The sequence below is a fragment of the Myxocyprinus asiaticus genome, chromosome 9, assembly GCF_019703515.2.
Source record: "Myxocyprinus asiaticus isolate MX2 ecotype Aquarium Trade chromosome 9, UBuf_Myxa_2, whole genome shotgun sequence".
In the NCBI taxonomy this organism is placed as follows: domain Eukaryota; kingdom Metazoa; phylum Chordata; class Actinopteri; order Cypriniformes; family Catostomidae; genus Myxocyprinus; species Myxocyprinus asiaticus.
Window position 1 is genome coordinate 19,710,466 of NC_059352.1, and position 25,532 is coordinate 19,735,997.

General features: G+C 36.3%; 2 protein-coding genes across 2 annotated transcripts; both read right to left on the bottom strand.

Moving 5' to 3' along the window:
* Positions 1 to 14,197: 14,197 nt before the first annotated feature.
* On the bottom strand, positions 14,198 to 21,706 carry LOC127445803 (carboxypeptidase N subunit 2). The gene is made up of 2 exons (XM_051706135.1): positions 21,587 to 21,706; positions 14,198 to 19,651 (listed from the first exon to the last, which is right to left on the bottom strand). Exons 1-2 carry the CDS (start codon positions 21,592 to 21,594, stop codon positions 17,311 to 17,313), a joined length of 2,349 nt encoding a protein of 782 aa, XP_051562095.1. The 5' UTR covers positions 21,595 to 21,706; the 3' UTR covers positions 14,198 to 17,310.
* Positions 21,107 to 23,719, bottom strand: LOC127446418 (leucine-rich repeat-containing protein 15-like). The gene has a single exon (XM_051707319.1). It carries the CDS (start codon positions 23,717 to 23,719, stop codon positions 22,298 to 22,300), a length of 1,422 nt encoding a protein of 473 aa, XP_051563279.1. The 3' UTR covers positions 21,107 to 22,297.
* Between the last annotated feature and the right edge of the window lie 1,813 nt (positions 23,720 to 25,532).

The window sequence follows — 25,532 nt, forward strand, 5'->3', positions numbered from 1 at the left end:
TCAGAAAGTTGGATTTTACAACTTCCTACTAGGAAAAGTGCAATGGAATGCATCTTGAAGTCAGAATTACAACTTTCTAGGCTCGTGCAGAAATTCTCAACTCCGATTTCGCCGAGATGCAGGGGCATGATTTCACATAAACATGTCATCCCTCAGGGAGATATACAAAGTAAGTGATAAACATTCACTTTATTAAGTAATATCGATAAATGAGTTCGCTTCCACATTACATGATATTAAAGCTTGTTTAACAAATGCCTGCAGAAACAGGTGTATAAAACTTTATAATCTCTTTTGATAATTGTACACCTGAAGCACAAATGCATGCACTGCAGCATTGTTTATCAGTTGGGTTGCTAAGAGACATCTCTAATGAGAGTCAAACCCCTGCTAAGCTAACGGGAGTGTTGGAGTTCTGAATATTGGGGAATGGAATGCATTTATGGTCGGAGATCTCAAGTAGGAATATCTCTCATCCAACTTGAATGGAACGCAGCATAACCATGTACCCTGACGAAATGAAATTTATTGCAAGCAACATTTAAATCGCAAATATTATTAGATATATTTTTCCATGTTTTATAGACCTCCTTGGTAGATTCATATGAAAAATTATGATTTTTGACATTCATTTCACAAAACAGTCATGCTGCAGTTAAAATTAGGCTTGTTTGAGCATTAAATGTCGTTTCAAGTTCTGGCTTTCGTGCATGGACGTGTTTTTAAAATGTCAGTCGGTATTATTATTTGACTGCCACGTAATGAATGATAGGCATAGCTTCTTATTCATTGTGAAACTGTGTTTTCTTAATGGCATGAATCGCACTGAAGGCCTAGACTTAAAATGCACGGCCCGCGGCTGGTATTGTGTGAGTAACAGAGTGAAAAATAAATGTTTATGAAGTATTAATCTGCCACTTTTGATTTTAGTAGTAGTGAATGAAACTTGTAGTTGTTGTGCCAGTTTTTGTGTTTATTTTCACCAGAAAACTAGAGCGATATGTAGAATAAGGCACATAAAACTAATTTTGCGAAAATGTAGTTATAGTAACGTGAATCTATGAGACCAGGTTGCATTTACCAGTATTATAATGCCATAGAGCTACAGTCTATTAAGCTGGACTATGGTCTATTGAGCTATTAATTTATATTTATCTTCACAATATATTTTTATTGTATTTATTTATCTTTTGATTTTACTTGGTGAATTCATCATCCTTCTCCACACCTCCCCTGACATGCTCTGGCACCCCCCCCCCCCCCCCCAGTTTGAAAACTGTGGTTTTGAGATGTTTTAAGCAGTTATTAAAAGATCAGATCTTCTTGCTTTTATTTAGATGAAGCATTCTTAATTTGTTTTGGTCAGGCAAGTCTTTTCATTTTAATTGGCACTACATACAGTAATGCTAATACAGTGGTCTTTAAACAAGCTTAACTGGAAGCCAAGTGGTACCATTCCCCACTAGCATCTCTCCGTACCCTCCACATCTGTCTCTACTTATGTCCTGTCTATTTCTGAACCATCACTAAAGAACTTCCAGGTTCTACTACGAAGGAACAGAATTTGATTTTCTCTCCTGTAACAAAAGGAGAGGAAATTGCAGGGGAATTTTTCAAATGTGCTTCTTTTGTATTAACCTACGGGAAGCTGGATGGCGCAGAGATGGCGTGAGCATTGATTCCGATGAGAGCCAAAGCACAACAGAAGCTTTTGGCTGGGATGATCATCGTACGCATACATTGGTGCACTAAGACACAGTGGTGAAAACAGAACTATCACCAGAACACTGGAACCTTTTGCTAGAAAAACTGCGCAACTAAAATTTAAAGAGGACATGCTGGCTAACTAGAAAATCACTCACTAAGATGTTTTTATTTTTTTTTTATTTATTTTTTTTTTTACTTTATTTTTAAGGGTTGGCCTGGAGCAAGCTCTATGACAGATGCTAGCATGACAAAGGAGTTTCAGTGATAAGATAGAGAGTGCCTGGGCGGTATGAAAATGATGGCCGCTAGCATTGTCTCGCCTGAGATTTTCTGACTTTTCTATGATGAATCCCAGTAACGGAGACTCTTGGCAGGCTGATGTGGGCTGCATTGCAATGGATGGGCCCTCCACTCAGGAATAAGCCAAAAAGGCCCCTACGAAAAGCAAGATGTAATGCCAATTTTTCATGCTCATTGCGGGCTTCTGATAGCTGCAATGGCATGGATTTGTATCCCAGTTATGCTGAAAGAGCTTGAGAATTGGATCGAGCTTAAAAGTGAAGCAAGAAAGCCCTGGAAAATCAGCGCTCAAAGGCACATTTCAAAGCCTGTACTCCTTGGTGGCTGACAATCCTATTATAGAATCAACACCTTGCAATTAACAGAGAAAAGAGATATAAAAATAAATTACAGAGGGAAAAACACATGCCTTAAATGTGGAGGCATTTGAGAAAGGCTAACCTTATAATGTTCTTATTTGATATAAAGATTCCACTGGCCAGAATCATCTTTTCACAGTGATGTTTGAGTGGCATAACCACCATCTGCCAGTTTTCTATTGTCGCTGCTCTTCACTACACTGAAGGCATAAAGCATCGCAAAAGAAAATGGGTTTTCTCTTTCCTTGAAGATTTTGGATCAGATGAAAAAAAGAAAAACAAACCATCAAAGTAAAAGCACCAGGCCTAATGATTCACCATATCAGCAGACTCTGTGACTACAAAGGCAGAAGCTATTCAATGTAAAAAAACAGGCTGTTCAGTAGCCAGCTTTCACTCTTCTAATGACATGAAAACACTTTGTTTTTGGACATACAAAGGGAAACAAACACACTCAACGATCAAATTAGTTACACTGTCTTGGCCTTTAGGTGACATGTACTGTATGTGCCTTTGCCTCTTTTACCTGAAATAATGATGTTTGCCCTCTTGGATTATCTATTTATAAGAAATGTATGCCTTAAATGCTAGATCTGTTTAAAGACTTTTTTTTATTATTACTTTTTATTATGACTTACCATACACGCCATTTGTGCAATTAGTGTACCAGTCAACAGGCACTCCATACATCTCTACAGGTAGATGTTCAAACCTTTTGGGGGGTGGGGGCTTGCTCCAGTGGAACAATCTAAGGTGGAAAAAGAAATGGGTCTCTTAATAAATGAATGTTACTGTGTTTCTGAGGTAATTTAGTTCTTCATTTAGATGCTATAGAACCAGGGAACCTAGGTTAAGTAACATCACTAGAGAATGCATGTGGTTCTGTTAATTTCTCTTTATTTTTCTTACCAATTTCACGTGGTATTTTTTAATTTTTTTTCACCAATTGAATACTGTGCTTGCTTCTGTAGAATTTGAATTGTGTCATTAATGGCTTGCTTTAGACTTGGCTTTGTATTAAAGGGAACCACAAACATCAAAACTGCCCTTTCCTTTTAATCTTCATCAGAAGAAAGGAATGTTTTGGCACTTTGGGCAAGAGTTGCCCAAATTTTTAAACATGTTGTTTAGTAATTTGAGAAAGTGGTTTGTCTCTGATCTGCTATGTTTATAATTTTATTAAATAGAATGTCAGAATGTCTAAGGCCACATCAACAAAAAACTATTTGGTTTCCCCCCGAAAACGTTTGGTGTCCACACCCTTTTCGTCCACACACAAACACATGGAAATATAGATAAATTCTAAAAATTAGGAACACATATGTTATCATGTGATCAGCAAGAACCAATCACAGTATGCCAGTGTCATCATTTTCAAAAGTATGTGGCCTTTAGAGCATTTTAAAAACCTCTGTTTTTGGTGAAGGAAAACTCAGTCCAGGTGTGGATGAGAGGCATATACGGCAGCTGACTCAATGTGCTTTCCACCAAAAACTTATTTGTGTGGACATGGCCTGCATTTACTGTATGCTGTTTAGGAAAAGTAGGTTAGAACATGATGGTATGGACTGGACATTTTATGTGAATCTTAAGGTGACAGAGAATTAACAAGACCACAACATTTGTTTGTTGGTTTGCCTCTGATACTTTACACATTTTCTTCTCAAAGCCTAAATAGTCCACATGTTTACATTTTCTACTATCATCATGTTCTGCAATTTATGTCTAGATTTTAGCACTGCTGCATAGAGAAAAGGATTAGTATTTTTTTAACCCTCTGAACAGAAATGCAATAACAAAACAGCCATAAGTAACTCCTTGATAAAAAGCTGTTGAAGCTCAATGAAACATTCATTATATGTGCATTACAGGCACTTCATCAGGAGTGGTTGTGACTGAAGAGGGGGTCATTATTACAGAGAGGGTCCCCCTTGTCAGAGGGGATGTGATTCTCCACCAATAATTGTAATTCAGTAATAAGAGGCTTAAAGCTCTTGTTATCCGCGTGATAGAGAAATGAACACGAAGAGCACCATGGGGAGAGCAATACAAGAGATTATGGTTTGAGAAGGTTCCCCTCCCCCCCTCTCACCTAACCTAACATTGGCTTCAGGTCAGCCATCTCTAATTGTAGTCTCGTTTTTTTTTTGTTTTGTTTTTTGGAGTGGACAAAGGTAAGCTGGTTCTCCCTCGTGGGGTTAAAGTAATGAACATTATGGCCTGGTTCACTAACATGCTAAAGGATGCCACAACAGCGATCACCAAGAGGGCTTGAAGGCTAATGCTTGATTGAGCAGGATTTTACAGGCATTCATGTCTGGATTGGACTGGAAGGCTGCCCTCTCATATTAAGGAGAAAGCAGACCTAGTGTTTTGCATTTTTTGTCATACCTTGGCATCTCTGGAAACATGTCTCCAACTGAATGTGTGTCCAGTTGAATGTTCATATATTTAAAAAGATACAACTGTCATAAGTTACTGTTCACAATTTATTTATCATATACACTACAGGTTTATTTAAATAATTTATATAAAATGTTCTTTATTTATTTTTTGCCCTTTTTGTTAATAATCATAAGTGTGAATGGACAGTGGGCAGTAAATAACATGAAAAAGAGGTGAGGAAAGAGGTTCGGGAAATGTAGCAAATCAGATTCGAACTTGCAGTGTCCTCACAAGCACCATGGTGCAATATGTCAGAGCATATGTGAGTGTTTTTTCAAACTTTTGGCACTTTCAGCACTGTGGAGTTCTAGAAGTCTCATTAAAACATTTTTCTCCATTTCGATATATATATATATATATATATATATATATATATATATATATATATATATTAAATGTGCCTACTAACAATGTCCAAATTGAGTATGTGCATGCATCACAGGATATCAAATTCTATATTGTTTTTAATATAATTCTGTGGTGGAAATGATGTTTTGGACATAAAATGGCTGCCACATTTGTGTTACTAAGTCTAATTTTATAGCTAAAATGTTATTTATCCTAAATACACAAAATTATGTTATATTTTCATGCTTTTTAAGAATTTGGCAAAATTACAGCCTGATTTGAAATGAGGCCCAATAAAAGTACTCTGCTCACAAATTACATTTACCTTGAATTTTCATTATTTTCTTCAAATATTACTTGTCTCATAAAGCGTTGCTGACACTTTGTAGTTAACAAGTACACTAAAATTGGAAAATAAAATATGATTAGGGGTAAAACTGTTTGCCGTGGTGAATATGATGCTACAGCTAAGGGACAGTCGTTAAAAATAAATAAACTTTATTTTTTAAATTTAAATACATTTTCACTCAATAAATATTGAAATTGTTTATTTCACTCTTTGTTTAGATTTGTTTTCTTAGTTTTATACATGTAATAACTTTTATACATGTATTTTTATAATGGATTTTCAAAGGTTAATATTGAATGTCTGGGTCTGAGATGAGGATAAAACAGTAAAATCTCTTGATAAAGGCATTTGAAAAGTACTCAAAATAAATGACCGGATAAAGTTTCACATTCAGTTTTAAAACTTTCATATAGAAAATGTTGAATTCTGTTAGTTTTAACTAACATAAACATAACATAAAAGTTGCCAAAGTTAAAGAAACTCCCTTGCATGTTAACTTCTACACCACAGTTCTGGTGCGACATAGAAAACATCAAAATTAATGTTGTCATCATTATTCATGTGTGCATTTAAGACCCATTTTTATTTTTTATTTTTTATTTTTCTGTCTGGTGAGTTCTATTTTGATTGCAATTGCTCAGTTTTCTTCACAAAATCCCTCATCAGTTGATGTACATTGTATACAAACTTGTATATTTCATAAGATTTATTACACACATTTATTTACAACACTTTAAGAAAAATTGTGGAAATCAAGACTAAAACAGCTATCGTGTGCATGCACATTAGGAATGTTATAAAAATATTGATACATCGATATATGGATAACCCTGTTTATCAGTACATTATTTTATCGATACATTTTTGAGGTATCAATATTTTAACACCAGCTGACATTTAAATTAGAAAGCCAGTACTTTCAATTCACTGCAAGTTGCATTCCATTCAATGTAGTCTGACGGACTAGCTTTGGGAGACCACAAGGGGGCGAAATAACATTTACTGAAGCCAGTCGCGGCATGAACAAGGGATCATACACACATTATAACCTGATGGCAGTCCAAAGTTATGAAAGGTTTTTGTACTTCTTCAAGAATGAATAAAGTGACGTTGATGAGTTTGCAGGTTAGTGTATGAAACTGTGCAAACTGAATGATTAAAAATGGCGATGTTTATTATGCAATTTCTCTGTATGTATAGCCTTGAAGAGGTCTTTCATTTAAGCTGTCAAACCACAAAAAGACATACTTGTAACTGAAAATACATTGTGTAGGTTCTATGAAAGATACTTCTACGCAATATATCATCCAGTAAATAATCTATGTCCTTTGATAATTATCTGGATCGAATTTTTAACAGCCTCTGGAGACGTGAAAACAGCATCGATCCCAAGCCTAATACACACGCTCTGTGTGTTAGTATGAAGCCGACTGTCACAGAACATACATAAAAGTATGCTCCCCTCTAAAATGTGAGTGTACTGTATATGCCCCCAGAGAAATACAAACACTGTTGGTATGTTTCTCTGCACATAACTTCTCACATAATTTCATATCCTGTCAGTTTCTTTCAAGCACAAAAAAGCTGAAATAATGATAAGCACCTGGATCTCCACAGGCTCCCTGTTAAAGCCATTTGGCGGTAACTGATAAATTAGGGTGGGATAAACTGGTCATGACACTCAGTGATTCCTTTCACATTGACGTCATGAACATGAAGTGACTCTTTATGTGCAGCACGTATTGTGGATGGAATATACCGCAATAAAGAGGCAGAGACGCGTCTGAGTGAAAGAGAGTGAAAGAGGCAGTGACAGCCTCCCTGTGAGAATTCACTCCTACATGTCTGGGCTTTGCATGTGCCGTGGCTCTCTTCGAAGGCCACAGACAACTTATAACCATCGAGAGTGTCCTGAAAGACTTAAATTAAAGAAATTAGCCTTCTTGATAAATGTGGACATAAATCACCTCCAACCAGCCAATGAACTTTTGCCATTCAGTGCTCTGCTTTAAAACGACAATCTGTGGTGTGTGTCACAGAGGCCACAGTGGAAAGGCTTTTGAAACCATTTTTCCGAATGAAAAAAAACTGTATCCTTTTCTCATTGAGGAAGTCACGGGAACAGGCTTTTTTTTTTTTTTTTTGGCCATAGAGTATATCCTTTGAGCAGAGCACAGAGGGAACCACAGATGTTGACACTGTTTGTGGTAGACTAAGATGGACTCTAAAGCCCATTGTTTCCCTTGAATGTCTTTCGTTATTCAATTTTTTCACACTTTTTCTCCCTCTCTAGTTCTATGCCTTACCTCCTCCGCTCTGGGGCTTGGCTTTGGCCAGCCGGACCATGCTAAAAGGCCTTTAGATGGTGACTAGAGCTCCGGGGGGTCTTTTTGCCAACTGTGGCCTGGGGAAAGGGCTGTATTGAGGGGATCAGCAGGCAGCCTTGGCTGCCTCAGTGGCCTCTGTCCAACAAGAATAATTTGAGTGCTAGGGTTAAGGGTCACCCCACTTCTGTGGTCCCCCACTGGGCTTTCACCATACCTGCCCTATCCCTTTCAATGCATCTGGTTAAGAGGAGCCTAGAACGAGAGAGAAACATCATCAAGAAAAGAGGCTCTTAATACAAGTGGAATTTGTTCAGAAAGGCTAATTCCATCCAATTTTCCAATTTGGCCTTTTCAACATTTCCAAAACAAAATGACTCACTAAGCATTTGTTTGTTTGTGGATGCTGACAATGTCAAAGATTCATGACTAAGAGTCTAAAGAGCAAAAGTGAATAAAACTGTATGTAATGTTGCCAAAAGTTTTTGTATTAGAAGCTTTTAGAAGCAGAAGCTCCTTAAATATGCTTGTAGCCAGAAATGCTTCAATATATGACATATTGGCATTTCTTAAAACAAGGATAACCACAAGAGAGGCACAATTTAAATAGAGCCTATTATTTCCGTTTATGATGTCTATGTCTATTCTATGGATTACAATACAAAAGACTGCTAAATAGCAATTTGTGTCGGTTAACCATTTAAATGTCAAATCTATATAGCCCAGAACTTTGGTAGGTACAGCTGACTGCTTGATAATCAAAATAGAAAAAGGTTAATAATAGAGTGCTACACAATCAGCCACAGAGACATGGGTTCTAGTCCCATGGAAACCAGGAAGTTATCGCGTTTACATAATCAATGATGAGCACGATTAGGAGGTTGGATTTTCTCTCGGAGATTACATTTTTACTTCACTGATTGTTAGGTTTAGGATTGGGGTTTGGGTTAAGGCATATGGTTAACAAGATGCATTACTGTTGACTGTTTTACATAATTTACAATTAAAAACAACTCACTTTTGGCGCCATTCTGTGGAAATTTCACCTGGAAACTGGAGCTCATGCATGCTCATACATTCAACAACACTTCCAGCCGTAGCCACTGGGGCAGTGCTTCTAATTTCAGTTAGCACAGACCAATTTCAGCTGGGGAACTTTCGACTTGCTGTCGCCAAATTTTAGAAACTGTCCTTTCATGTTAACGCTATGTGGGAAAATAACCATCAGACAGTTATTGATAATCTACTTTGACACTGCCAAAATATTGTGCTCTAACAGTTTTGCATGATGTGTGAAAGGACCTTTTGTGTGTGTATTGCACATGTATGCTGTTTCATCGTGGAACTGGATGTCTGAAGAGTATGTCAAACATCCAGGCATGCTTTAAGCCAGATATCTCCAGATCGCTCCTTCACCTTCTTATCTTGACATTAACTTTTGGCACCATGGAGTTCCCAACCTCATGCCCACATCTCATCAGCCAGCAGAACATAAACATCTCACTGCAAGCCAAGGAATGAAGCACACAGATTAACTTGTGCTGAATAATGTCACCACACATGTGTCTAAAAGAGCTTTGCTAATGTATAAATTATGAAAAGTAGTCATGAAGCCCACTTTACCAAGACTTCACCATTAATTTGACTTATGGTTAACTTATGGGGGGTTCTGACATTTTCCAAATGATCATCTCTGTGTTGTTTATTATAAATGATTATATGAAAACATTCTACCCTAAATCTTACATTCTGATCACATTTTATGATCTGATCCCTGTGTTATAACAAAATAGACTTCAAAACAAGCCCTTTTCACCCCAGATCAGAGCCTTCTGCCTCAGTCATGGCTGTGAGTGACTGTCATTGATGATGTACTGCCGTGAAGCCTGCACCCTGACCCCACATAACAAGTACATTAACCTCTTCAGAGATGCACCACTCCAGCCCTAAAAAACTCTGACCCTAAAGTCCCTCTCATGGCCACAGGAGGTCCTTCAGTTCACCTCAAAACTCTGCATGAACACTGCATTGTCTGCTCTGGTTCTTTGGTTTTCTTACTAAATAACATTCCTCTGGCCCTCTATGATGCTACTAACCCCATCCAGTTGAGAGAGTGCTCTTCCAGCAGGATGGTGAGAACAGCTCGTCTGGGGTCTGCAGGTACTTTTTTCATCCCGCCTGGCAGGCGAGTCCCAGCATCCTGCTGCTGGAAATTTGTCGTCGTCTGGCCTCTCTTTCTGCTGATGTCAGGCGTGGGCCCCTGATGAGAGACTTGTTGACATGATAACTTGATTAGGCATAAGGCCTGGACGTGGAGAACTAGAAAGACTGTGCTCTCACTCCTTAACCTCTCCTCAGGAAACTGCAATTATGTCTGGTAGTTGGTTAATTGGCCAGTCTGTTTCAAGAACTAAATATTTTCTTGCTTCTTTTGGTCTGTGGACAACAGACGTTGAACCTACATGTCTACTTTGAAATCTGAATTCTTGCTATTAAGGGATAAGTCAGTTTACACTGTTAACATTGTTTTACATATGCAATTCATGTCTTTGACATATGCAATTAATGCAAAAAAAAAATAAAAAAATAAAAAAATAAAAAAAATTGAATTTGCGTTATCTTGAAGTAATAAGTTGTAGCTCAATCAACAGCATTTGTGAAATAATGTTGATTACCACAAAAAATTATTTTGAATCGCCCCTCCTTTATTTAAATAAATAAATAAATAATAATAAAAAAGAAGGCAGTTACGAAAAGGCACTTACAATTGAAGTGAATGGGGCCATAAACATAAAAAAAAAAAAAAAAAAGACTATTTTGAAAGGATTGCAAGAAGATGTAAACATTACACGTTAACATGATTTTAGTGTGATAAAATCGCTTACTAACCTTATCTGTGTAAAGTTAAATCCAATATCGGGTTTCGTTGTCATGGCATAAAGTTGTAATATTGGATATAACTTTACATAGATAAGGTTAGTAAGCAAATTTATCACACAAATCGTATTAGCATGTAAAATGTTTACATCTTGTTACTATACTTTTGAAATGATATGTATTTTAGCAGTTCTGGACTGACTCCATTCACTTCGATTGTAAGTGTCTTACTGTAACCACAATTTTAGCCTTTTTAAATAAAGTTCAATTAAATGCTGTAAATTGAGCTTAACTATTATTAAACCCAGAACATTCATTTGAAATAATATTTTATGAAGAATGTTCTTTTTCATTCATTTTCATGTTTATCATTCAGTGAGTTGTTGAAGATTGAAGATATAATTTAGATGTTTAAATTACATTTACCTAAATTAATAATTGAAGTATATAGACATTTTTCTTCTAGTTTCTGCTATTAAAATGATCTTTTAAATCGTAGTTTTCGCAACATTTCTCCCAACTATTTAAAAGTCCTCTTGAGATATTCCAAGGGCTCCATTCCTTTTCTTTTAAAATGAAACCTCAGAAATAATTCAATTAATCAATTTATGTTTTGCATTTGAAATGACTCTTTGTCAAAGTGATTTGCATCATAAAAACTAAACTCTGATGCAGAAGACCCTCCCCCCAAATTTCACCACCGCTATATAAAATATACATGCATTATATAGCCTTCACTATGGTTGCAAAATACCACCACACATCACCATGGCGATTCGTCTAGATGGTCCCAGAAACAACATCCCTGAATGTAAAGCTGTTCCTCTCGATCTATGATAACTCACAAGAGTGTGTATACTCTTAATCGTCAAATTGTATTTTATTACCATACCAGAAAGCTGGTCACGTTTTTGGACCAAGCACAACACTTAAGCCTACGTGAAAACAACTATTTTAATGGTGTGGAAGCCTCAAAAAAAGTCCACAGTGAGAGTGAACTAAAGAATAAAATTAATTTACTTATTTAAGACACTAAAACAGCTTATGACAAGTAACAAGTAAGCTGCCTTGTGATGGGATTTTGTAAACACATAAAGATGAATGTAATGTGTGTGGAAAGTGGAAATTCCTATTTTATTTTGCGGGAGTGGAAATGTATTGCTATGACTAGGTGACAAGTATTACTTACAGAATGTTATATATTTTCTGTTTACCTCTCTTCTTTTCTCTCATGTTTTTGTCTCAATGCACCCTGTTTTGGGTCTGTCACATAAATACAAAATTAGATCCTTAGTATTTGTTGGCTAAGTGATATTCTTACCTTTTATTCAGGGTTATTGCATGTCAAGTATAGACAGGGCAGTTGGGTAGATGTTGTTATTAAGACAAATCCTCTCTATTTTTAAAATTTGTCATATATTTTGATGCTTTTATTAGAGTTGCTATGGAATTAGTGTCCAGCTGAGCTTGTTGAAAATGTTGTAATTGACCTCAGGAACTGCAATCCTTGACTGTTCATTCATAGTGCATACTACTTTCTTCTCAAGTAGAGTTTGTTGTTATGATTATACAGGAGCTAGATGGCACGTGGTTTCTTTACCATTACCCCCTAAAATAAGTGATGATAGGCAGTTTGTGGTGATGGTTTATAAACCGCCAATGTTTATCATCATGTTCATCATCGACACGTTCCACACTTATCAACATTTAAACACAGCACCATCTATTGGAGAATGTGAAAACATTTTATGCGAAAATGTTGTTCACCTTAAATGTTGAACTCTGAACGCTTTAACCAATATCCGATTAACATTAACTAATTTTCATTTCTCTCTTTTCCAATATACATAAACGAGATCAGAAATCAGACGTTGGATCAGATATGTCATAAAATGAGCCAACAAGGCAGGATAAATGACGCAACACTGGCATCTGGTGGCTGAAAATGAGAAGGACGTGCACTCAGTTTTGAGTTATGAGAACATTGCATTGGGTTTGGCATTTACAAAAAAAAAAAAAAAAAAAAAAAAAGATTCCTATTCCCAGAAATAGATTTAATTTAGCTTACATATAAAACATTGTTTTTATAAGTCTATACAATTACATAAGTAAAATATGTATAGACTTTCATCCTCTGCCTCCAAAGATTTCCTTCTAATGATAATTAATCACAATCGCTGATAATTCCTTAATTGAAGTGGCCAGCAGATGCCCCAACCTAAACAACAATGCCAGGAATGTATCCTGATTCCTTGATATCCTTGGCAATAAATATTTTAATATAACCTTCCAAAGAACTGCAAATAACCAAATACATATTTATTATCAAATTAATTTACAATAATTTTGTATTTGTTGAAAGCACACAAATAAAACTTCTTAAATTATGTATTTAATTTTGAAATACATAATTCAGTATGGTGCTATTTAACCTTAAATTCTGTACAATTAAAAAAGTTAGATAAAATATAATTCTATAAAGCATTTTGGATTTACATTTTGTCAAAGGTTGTCAGTGTGTATGAAAGAGAGGCAAAACGGGACACATTAGAATATAGACAGCATCAGGGGCATAACCACAGGGCAGGGTGGGTAGCAGCCCTAGGGCCTGGGGTGAGAGGGGGCCCGCAACAGTCGATCAAAAGAAACAATAAAAATGACTGCGGGCCAGACGGGTGACGATAAATTACCCAGGCTCCCTAAGGAGTGGGCCCGACAGGTTCTTTGCACTGGGGCCCGTAAGATCCAAGTTACGCCACTGGACACCGCTTTCACACCTTCAGCCTTTTCCATAAAATGAACTACTTGCACTGAGCCTCATGACATACTTCTGCTTTGTAATAATCCGACTCGCTAGTTTTCAAGTATGTGTTTGTGAACAATGAAACTCCACTTAAATTGAGTGTTTGTGAGAAGATCATTTTCAGAGACAGGAGAAGAAGTATTCTGAACTTCACTGTGAATCAAAACCTATGAAGCTCCAAAAATCACATATAAAAGGAAATATAAAAGTAACCCATAAGACTCCAGCGGTTAAATCCATATCTTCAGAAGTGATATCACAGGTGTGGGTGAAAAACAGAACACTATTTAAGTCCTTTTTTACTCTAAATATTCACTTTCGCTTTCACTGGCACCTCATACACTTTCAGACCACTTAGGATGGACCCGACTGAACATCACCGAAATGACCTGCCGGTTGAACTGTGATGCACCTCATTGATCTCTGCCTGTGTCACCTTTGTCTATTGATGGACTACACTCTTGAAATGGAATACATAGACTAACTTAATTGCCAACAAAAGCCTTCATCAGCCAACTAACAAAGGACAATGCATCTGTGTGAACTTCTGCAGTTAATCCAGGATGGACTTTAAAGACATTAGGAATACATCTTACAGTTCATTATATATATATATATATATATATATATATATATATATATATATATATATATATATATATATATATATATATATATATACCTTAACACTTAGTTTACTAATCTTAAACCATGACCTGCACTGCACATAAACAACTGATATTGGCATTATATTCATGCTGGATAGCCAGAGGGGAACTGGCCCTAACAGTGAGCCTGGTTTCTCCCAAGGTTATTTTTCTCCATTAACCAACATCTTATGGAGTTTTGTGTTCCTTGCCACAGTCACCATCAGCTTGCTCACATGGGTTCTAAATATAATTATTATTTATTTCATTTTTATACACAATTTACAATCATATTTAATCTTAACAACACAATAATCACTCTAAGACTTTGTAGATATTACAGTTTCATTTTTTGTTAATGCATGATTTTCTGTAAAGCTGCTTTGAAATGATGTGTGTTGTGAAAAGCACTATACAAATAAAAATGACCTGACTTAACCCACACCTATCATATCACTGATCAGATTGACTTGACTTGACTTAGTCGTTTAGTGTGTGATGCCTAGTTTGTATTTGTAGTCATTTACATAGTCAATAAGTGTGTGATACCTAGTAATTTTAGATTCTGTTCAGATTTGAGAAGTGGTATAGTGTAATCCAGCCTAAAAGCTCTTCTGTTCATCTGAGCAAATGAAGAAACTTGTTGACTGATACAATAACTACTGGTGGCTGAGAAATGCACAACACAACAAAATCAGCAAAGCAAATAACAGCTGAAAGGACAACAAAATAAGTCACAACACAGAGAAATAAAGCCACAACAGAATGAATGCAAATAAACCACAACACAACAAAATTAAGCCACAACACAGTGAAATTAACAGAAATTACATATTTTTTAAGTACTGTATTTTAAGTCATGCAGCAGTCTGACACAATGCATGAGAGATCATGATCTGCTCAGAAGATGCAAAGAGCTCCTCATCCTGCAAGTGAGTACAAGTGTTCCCTGGTCAACCCTGGCATCACAAGAGAGCATTGACCAGGGAACTGAGCTTTCCCCTGAGCACTTCATCATCCGAGCGGAGGCTACAGCCTGCATACAGCCCAGTTTCGCGGGAGCAGGACACCTTATAAGAGCTGATGCTACGCAAGAATAGCTGCAGTTACTGTGACGTATTTTTGCGTCATTGCCAGGTACAGATTCGAGCAAATGTTGATGAAGTTATGTGCATTGAGTTCTGGTACTGTAGAAACCCAACCATGTATTGGTCAGATCACTTAAGGACAAAAAAGTACAGCTATTTATTTTCTGATAATTTTGTTGTGTTGTATCTTATGTCCATTGTGCTGTGGCTTTTCCGTAGTGTTGTGGCTTAATTTCATTGTGTTGGGGCTTATTTCCATTGCGTTGTAGTTTCACCGTTGTGTTTTCAGCTTGTATTTGCTTTGTTAATTTGTGTTGTGTTGTGCACCCCTCAGCCACTGTAAATAACTTGGCCTTATCTCATGAAAATGACGTGCTTCATTACATGTTTGGCTGCAGTTTCCCAGTGAATTGTCCAGCGTGGGGTTGCCAAAAGCGAAAATGGTGTCATAATCAGACAAGGTTTTTAAGGTGAAGTTTAAATTGAGTTTTTAATGAGTAAAACATATCTCCCTAACCTAAAATGTACACCTAAACCTAACCAATAGTGTTCTAAATTCAAATGAGAGGTGAACAAAACCAACATCCTTATCCTTAACCAATATCTAAACTATCCGATAGTGTGGAAAAGTCAAATGAGACTGGAAAAGCACATTTTCTGAAGCAACCATGTCATTTTGTGTCACTTCTATGACACTTTTGGCTTATTTGTCAGGTTGTGTGCTTGGTTGGTCTTGAGCCTTGGCCATCTGAGTCCAAAGTCTAACAATCTGTCAGGTGAGCTACCGTGGAAGCTAATCACATTGGAATACGTGTGTAAATGTAGGTGGGTCTGTAATACAAGCATTGAAATACAGTATATTGTTTTTCACATGATGCATTAGAGTAAAAGTGTTTCAATGTCATAACATATTAGTGTATTAGTAATAGTGTGAAAAATAAGTGTTTATTAAAGCCATAATCAGCCTTTGTAGTCAGAATTTGTATAACAGTTAATAAAAGAGACAGTTGTTGTAGCTCCTCTAGTGTTAATTTCACCAGGAAACTGCAGTGAAACGTGCAACGTGGCACGTAAAAGTCAGTTTGCAAAAATGTAGTAGTAGAGTTTAATGGCATTTTGGTATGAATGCTATCAAAATGGACAAAAGGTAGAAAGCCGGTGCATGTGTGAATTGCAGATGTGGTACATTAACCAGTAAAGGCAATCCAACAATTTACAGCAGTTTACCAGGTTTCATGTGTGAAAGTGGCTATTGTCTATATTTCCTCCTTGTTCATTGTTCATCATACACTCAGCACCACACGTTTCACCCTTAAAATGACTTGTTAGTGACTCTTTAGCTGTTACAGAAACACAAACAGACGTAGTGCATATGAACATAATTCATGTTTTAAATGTATATTATATAAATAATATTATTTTAGAAATATGTGTAACCCAAAGAATGTACTTGAAAGTAATTAACTTCACTGAAAGTCAATAACTGTAAACTGATTAAACGAATTTAAAATGTTTTGACTAAAAAGTAATTTGTTTACAGTAATCAGATTACACCCAGCACTATAACATAGTACCATTATAACACAGTGTAACTTTATTTGAAGCTTACTCATACGAGCAGTAAGGTGCACACTTGAGGACAGTCTTATCAGTCATGAACTTCTGTGCCATAGAGACTTGAACTTAGCGATAAAGTGTAAAAAAAAAAAAAAAAAAAAAAACCTGTAAAGTAAATAAATAAAAAAATAGTTAATAGTCTTCAACTTCACTGATGGACTTAGCTGATCAGACAGAGTTTGGAAACTTCACTGTTCTGTTCTAAGTGGGCCCTCTTAGTTTGGTTAGAAACAAGGTATGTTGAAGCATTCTGGATATAGTGGCTTAATCCTGCTAGCTGGAAGGCCAGTTGATAAAGCATTGTAGTAGTCCAGTCTAGAAGAGACAAATATACAATCATGTGGAAACACTGGCAGGTGATGAACCTTTGACTAGATTCATGCCCTGCCCTGTTGTTAATCTTTTATTTCCTATACAACAACATTTCCAGTTTTTTAAAAACCTTCTCACAGAGCTACAGTCTCTGTTTCATCAACTGGTCTCAGTACAATGGACTTAGTATAGGAGAAATGGGTCAGGTTGACCTGGTTGTACAGTCTCTCCCTTTGCTGGAGAGAACAATAAAGTGAATATGTGAATTTGGCAAGCACCATAGTACAGCAGATTTCCACCACTAGCATTGCAGTGTAATATATTATCAGTGCCTTGCATGATGACAACATTTGGGTGGGAGCAGCCCTTGAGTGAGATGCATGAGAGGAGCCAGTGCAGGTGAAACTACTTTGTGTGGTGGGAAAATGTGTCGTTCTCCTTGTGGTGGGGATGGGAAGGGTGGTGGGGATTAATAACGTAGTAGTTGCCGAAGTCGTGGCAATTGTTGTTTGTTTGGTGGGTGTTGATGTGGTGTGAATTAAAGTAGTCATCAGAGGAACGGTAGTTAATTGTAATGTGTTTGTGGATGTAGTGGTGGGGACTGATGTAGTTGTCAGAGGTACAGTTTTTAATTGTAATGTGGTTGTGGATGTAGTGGTGGGGACCGATGTAGTCATCAGAGGTACAGTTGTTAATTGTAATGTGGTTGTGGATGTAGTGGTGGGGAACAATGTAGTTGTCAGAGGTACAGTTGTTAATTGTAATCTGGTTGTGGATGTAGTGGTGGGGAACAATGTAGTTGTCAGAGGTACAGTTGTTAATTGTAATCTGGTTGTGGATGTAGTGGTGGGGACTGATGTAGACCTCAGATCTTGAGTTGTAGCAGTGGTGGGAGGCAGTGGAGTTTTGGATAGTAGCAAAGTTGTGAGTTCTGTGGTTGTCTGCGGTGGTGTTGTAGTAAGTGGAACTGCTGTAATTATTTGAGTTGTTAGGGTTATAGTTGTGATTGTTGTTGGAGCAGGTGTAATTGTTGTCTGTAATGCAGTAGTGATTGCAGGTGCCAGTGTTTTGGTGTGCAGTGTGGTCATGGGAGTGGTACTTCTACGGGTTGTAGTTGGTAAAGTTGTGGGGCATACAAGTTGTTGCTCTGTCAAGGAGGAGATGGGTTGATTTAGCAGATCTTTGGGTGATTCACAAACTTCAGCAGGCTTTGACTTAATCTTTTCCTCATTGTTCTTCATCCATTCGAAAAATGGCAACAGGTTACAGTCACAGTGCCATGGGTTATTGTTCAGGTACAATTTACTGAGTTTTGGAAGAGAGACAAAAACATCTCCAGGAAGGCTTCTCAGTCTATTTTTTGCCAGTTTGAGTGTTGAAAGAGACTGAAGTTTTTCAAAGTCCTCTGATTTAAGTGATTCTATCATGTTATTCTGAAGATTAAGTTCAGTCAGTTTCTCAGGACCTTCAAAAAAGTCTCCAGATAAAGTTGAAAATTGGTTTGAGGAGAGGTCTAACTTCTTGAGCTTCTTGAGAGGGCTGAAAACTCCAGTTGGTAAGTAGGTAAGATTATTGTGGCTCAGGCTCAATTCAGTCATTTGCAGCATTTCTCCAAAAAGGATGGCGGGAAGACTGGTGAGTTGATTATTGTGCAGAGTTAGAGTCTTTAATGCAGAAAAGCCAACAAATAGATCTTGGGGTAGTTCCGTTAAAAGATTATTTTCCAAATACAGTTTTACTAATTTAGTTTTGTGTGGAAACAAATTTGGTTGTATAGCTGAGATTTTGTTGCCTTGCACGTTAATTTCTATCAGATCAGGAAGATTATCAAAAATCCCATCAGGCAAAACATTCAGCTGGTTTTCATACAGCCTGAAATAACGCAGTTTCTTGAGTTTTGCAAAAAGAGATTTTGATACAGAACTTAATCTGTTTTTTGCTAGATGAAGAGACAAGAGATTCTCTAAATTATCAAATGTTCCCTCCTCAATGGAGCTTATCTCATTTGTATGTAGACTCAGTTCTTGAAGCTTTTTTAAATCATCAAATAATCCATTTTCAAGGCTCTGGAGTTTGTTACTTTTTAAAACAAGTTTTTCAAGGTTGATGAGATCCTTAAAAACACCTACAGGTAATGCTGTCATTTGGGTGCCAGATATCTCAATGGTTGAGATATCAGGCAAACCCTCAAAGGCTCCGACCTCCACAGACTGCGTTGAAGTTCCGATAAATTCGATTTTTGTTACTTGAGGGTTTTTAGCGAAAGCTCCTTTGGTTATGACAGGAATCTGGCTGTTAACGAAGTATATTTCATTGGCTCCTTCTTTCAGTTTTTCAGGAACTGCTGTCATGGTGTTGTCATAGACATCTTTATTTTTACAGTCATCACCTGATTTACAGATATCTTGAGTGCAGCTCAAGTGCAAGTTCACAAGTATGCAAATTAATGCAAGTGCACTTTTTGAATGCATGTACCTGTAGAAGAAGAAAACATTAAAAACAAAAATATTAACTAATTTGTAGGTCACTGAAAATATAATGCATATTATAAACTGTGCTATAGTCATATATTCATATGTGTCAAATGTGTTGCCTTTTTCATTTATTAATTATTCATTTGTTGATTATTCTGTCTACTGACATTTTGGGCTCTGTTTTTGTGAGTGCGCAAAGCAAAGTGCTATGTACTATTGCGCAAAGTCTCATCCAAATTTCGTGCCAGCACAAAGCGCAAGTGTGCATGGGTAGGAGTGTTTGCGCTGCTGTGGGTGTATTGTATGTAAATTATGTGACGCAAAGAGCAATTTGCTTTCTTCCTGAGAAATAAGTCATTGCACTAAGACATTTCAATACCACCTCTTAACTCAGCGCAAAGACCAAATTCAGTTCCTGCATTTGCAGTTTGGAGATTTCACCAGCAGGTGATAATGTTTTTGTGTCCTTGACGATCACTATTGAAGCCATTTTTTGAAACAAAAAAATTATGAGATTTGTGTTACATTTAATAGAGGTCATGGTTTATTTATTTTTAATTTTATTTTTTTCAGTTTTTATTATTATTTTTATTGTTATATTTATCTCATTGCAAAAGGGGCCGGTGGAAGAAGGAGAGTAAAATGTTTGGATTTGGTATGTTTTTTTTTTTTTTACCATTTCGTTATTTTGATTATACTTTCATTTAGTCTGAAGTGTAATTTGAATTTAGAAATATTTTTGGTTTAATTTTTTCATGTTTCAATAAATGAATTAATGTTTTCAAAATCAATGTTGACTGGTAGAAGTGAAGTGCGTGCCTATACAATCACTGTCAATACTAGCCATTATTTGTGTATCAGTAGATGAAAATAATTAATAATAGTTTCTCTATAATTTAACTGCGACTACATCCATATCCTGAACCACATTTTTCACATGTATAAAAAGAACGTGTCCCATTTAACAAGGATGCACAAAATAATTTAGATCCATATCTGTATTCTTCCAATTCATTGCATACAGTCCATTTAAACTACCAACTTATTATGAATGTACTGTCTTTGTTTATGTTGCAGGTGCTTGATAGGGATTGGACCGGAGAAGAACCTCCACTGACCCGAACTGCATGCTCGATTTCACCAAACCCACTTGTGACTAGACTTAGCGCATGCTTGTATGAATATACCAACACTTCATGGCCATGCCCATTGACTTTGTGCTTATGACCTTTGTGCTTTATAACCCAGGGTTTACAAATGTGTAGTGTGAAACCTCTAAACCTGAGTACCCAGGAATAATTACTAACTCTGTGTAATAGATAAATAGTCTGAGAATGACCCTGATAAAAATTTCAAATGTGAAAAGATCTATTGTCACCGTTTGTAGGTACAAAATTATGACTATGGATACATCATAAAGAAGAAGCCATTTTAGACGTATTTAAATATTGTATAATGTAGTGAAATATTGTTTATTATATTTTGAAAGAAAAATTCTGGTTTGCACCATGGACCAAGAAATCTGCAATAAAATCTATAACAGGCCAGTTGTTTCTCCATATATGAACTCATAGCCTAAAATCACATCTAATGATGTATGATGTCCTCATGAATTAATAATATTAAGAGACAAAACAATTAAAATAATTAAAAATAAAATAAAATAATCACAGTAACTTTTACTGTCACAAGTCACAACATTTCCGTAAATTTAGGATTTTGGATAAACAATGGATATAAATAAATAAATACATAAAACTTTACATACAACTCAAAGTTGTTGTTGTTTATATATATATATATATATATATATATATTTTTTTTAATATTGTTTTTTTATACATAATTATTTTCTCTCCTTCACAATGCCATTAACCAAATATCTCGTCCTGTTCTTGATGTGCATGTGTAGTATCAGATAGAAAACCATTCTTACCTGCTCATCTCTGCTTTAGCTGAACTAACATTCAGAATGCTGTTTGCAACTTTGTACGCAGTTTATACTGCTCTTATCCGAATATAACTTTGCCTAAGTCTTCACAGAGTGCGTGTAAAGCAGCAGTAAGGGTGTGGATAGTTTGTTTGCTGTTTTTGAAGAGATAAGCAATTTGTGGCAACAAGCAAGTCTTTGACATAAGAAAGGGGAAAAAATATATCGCTTAAGTTTCGGCTTTAGGCAGAAATGGTCTTAAATATTTACAATTTTGCTGATTTGAGAATTATTTTACAAAAAATTACCATTTCCAATGAAGCATCTACAAAGAGTTTCACGATGAAAAATGAGGATAATAATCTTTTGCTGGTTAAAAGCACATAATATTTGCTTAGAACAGAGTGTACCTATATGTATATAATGAAGCAATGTTTGTCTCTTCTCTTCTCTTCTCTTCTTCTTCTCTTCTCTTCTCTTCTATATCAAGGTCTGTTGTATTCAGTCAATATACAATTGTTTGGACCTCTACTGAAATAGCCTTGCTCTTGTTAAACATTAAAAAGTATTGTTAAGCTGATAAAATACAGGCAACTTTAGAAGTGTTTTATCCACCACCAGCAAGAACTGGCATTAGCTTTTTTCAGATTTTCAATATCACATGACTACAAACTGCCAGCCTCGTGCCTATAAAACTTTTATTTTGAGGAAAGTTAATCAAGGGTGCTGACAAACACATATTTGGCCAGCAGGTGTGTGGCAGATAAAAGTTTGGTTGCATGTAATCAGTTGCTCTGTCAAGGAGGAGATGGGTTGATTTAGCAGATCTTTGGGTGATTCACAAACTTCAGCAGGCTTTGACTTAATCTTTTCCTCATTGTTCTTCATCCATTCGAAAAATGGCAACAGGTTACAGTCACAGTGCCATGGGTTATTGTTCAGGTACAATTTACTGAGTTTTGGAAGAGAGACAAAAACATCTCCAGGAAGGCTTCTCAGTCTATTTTTTGCCAGTTTGAGTGTTGAAAGAGACTGAAGTTTTTCAAAGTCCTCTGATTTAAGTGATTCTATCATGTTATTCTGAAGATTAAGTTCAGTCAGTTTCTCAGGACCTTCAAAAAAGTCTCCAGATAAAGTTGAAAATTGGTTTGAGGAGAGGTCTAACTTCTTGAGCTTCTTGAGAGGGCTGAAAACTCTAGTTGGTAAGTAGGTAAGATTATTGTGGCTCAGGCTCAATTCAGTCATTTGCAGCATTTCTCCAAAAAGGATGGCGGGAAGACTGGTGAGTTGATTATTGTGCAGAGTTAGCGTCTTTAATGCAGAAAAGCCAACAAATAGATCTTGGGGTAGTTCCGTTAAAAGATTATTTTCCAAATACAGTTTTACTAATTTAGTTTTGTGTGGAAACAAATTTGGTTGTATAGTTGAGATTTTGTTGCCTTGCACGTTAATTTCTATCAGATCAGGAAGATTATCAAAAATCCCATCAGGCAAAACATTCAGCTGGTTTTCATACAGCCTGAAGTAACGCAATTTCTTGAGTTTTGCAAAAAGAGACTTTGATACAGAACTTAATCTGTTTCTTGCTAGATGAAGAGACAATAGATTCTCTAAATTATCAAATGTTCCCTCCTCAATGGAGCTTATCTCATTTGTATGTAGACTCAGTTCTTGAAGCTTTTTTAAATCATCAAATAATCCATTTTCAAGGCTCTGGAGTTTGTTACTTTTTAAAACAAGTTTTTCAAGGTTGATGAGATCCTTAAAAACACCTACAGGTAATGCTGTCATTTGGGTGCCAGATATCTCAATGGTTGAGATATCAGGCAAACCCTCAAAGGCTCCGACCTCCACAGACTGCGTTGAAGTTCCGATAAATTCGATTTTTGTTACTTGAGGGTTTTTAGCGAAAGCTCCTTTGGTTATGACAGGAATCTGGCTGTTAACGAAGTATATTTCATTGGCTCCTTCTTTCAGTTTTTCAGGAACTGCTGTCATGGTGTTGTCATAGACATCTTTATTTTTATAGTCATCATCTGATTTACAGATATCTTGAGTGCAGCTCAAGTGCAAGTTCACAAGTATGCAAATTAATGCAAGTGCACTTTTTGAATGCTTGTAGCCTGTAGAAGAAAACATTAACTAATTTTTAGGTCACTGAAAATATAATGCATATTATAAACAGTACTATAGTCATATATTCATATGTGTCAAATGTGTTGCCTTTTTCATATATTAATTATTCATTTGTTGATTATTCTGTCTACTACATTTTGGGCTCTATTTTCGTGAGTTTTTATGTGAGTTTTCGTAAATTATGTGACACAAAGAGCCATTTGCTTTTTTCCTGAGAAATAAGTCATTGCACCAAGACATTTCAGTACCACCTCTTAACTCAGCGCAAAGACCAAATTCAGTTCCTGCATTTGCAGTTTGGAGATTTCACCAGTAGGTGATAATGTTTTTGTGTCCTTGACGATCACTATTGAAGCCATTTGTTGAAACAAAAAAATTATGAGATTTGTGTTACATTTTATAGACGTCATGGTTTATTTATTTCAGTTTTTATTATTATGTTTAAGTCATTGCAAAAGGGGCCGGTGGAAGAAGGAGAGTAAAATGTTTGGATTTGGTATGATTTCTTTGACCACTTCGTTATTTTGATTATACTTTCGTTTCGTTTGAAATATAATTTGAATTTAGAAATATTTTTGGTTTAATTTTTTCATGTTTCAATAAATGAAAGAAGTGAAGTGCGTGCCTATACAATCACTGTCAATACTAGCCATTATTTGTGTATCAGTAGATGAAAATGATTAATAATAGATTCTCTATCATTTAACCATGCCTACATCCATATCCTGAACCACATTTTTCTCACGTATAAAAAGAACGTGTCCCATTTAACAAGGATGCACAAATTAATGTAGATTCATATTTGTATTCTTCCAATCCATTGCATACAGTCCATTTACACTACCAACTTTGTACTATCTTTGTTTATATTGCTGGTGCTTGATTGGGATTGGACCGGAGAAGAACCTCCATTGACCCGAGTAGCGCCTCGCATGCTCGATTACGCCAAAGCCACTTCTGACTAGACTTAGCACATGCTTGTGTAGCATGCCTGGATCGGACACCCTCACACACAAAGACCACACAACCACTCGATGAGATCTAGTGCTTTTGTTTAATCTGTAACAAAGAAAGATCATCAGTGGATCAACGAGAGATCTTCTCTCTCTCTCTCTCTCTCTCTCTCTCTCTCTCTCTCTCGAGTACACGCAGAGATTCACGGAGAAAAGCAACATTGCATATGCTCATCAGCCTCGCGCATAGGTAGACTGAGGCTATCGAATGTCGCACAAGGAAAACCCCGGAGGTGTTCCACCGATGACGCTCCCTCCCCAAACAAACACCTGAAGAAAAGTTCCACTACTATAACATTATTTTCTTTTAACTTAGAAACAATAACGGGAACAAAATTTTGTGAAGTTCAATAAATCCTTCTAATAACAAGACATAACCGAGACTGAACATTAATGCAGAAAATACAATTGAAAAATAATACAAATACAGAAGGAAACACACACACACACACACACACACACAAACGCACACACACGCACACACACACACACACACACACACACACACAACACAAAAGTCAAAACAAATCAATGCATAAATTACACCAGTTACACTTGCATGAATATACCAACACTTCATGGCCATGCCCATTGACTTTGTTCTTATGAGTTAAAGCATTGTGCTGCGCTTAACGCTTGCACGCTTAAAATAGGGCCCTTTTTGTTTATGTACAGGATATGTATCTGATTTACTATATAGAATATATACACTATATTGCCAAAAGTATTCGCTCATCTGCCTTTAGACACATATGAACTTAAGTGACATCCCATTCTTAATCCATAGGGTTTAATATGACGTC

Excerpts from the sequence above, each read along its gene's own strand:
- LOC127446418 (XM_051707319.1), bottom strand. The coding sequence starts at position 23,719 with ATGTTTTCTTCTACAGGCTACAAGCATTCAAAAAGTGCACTTGCATTA.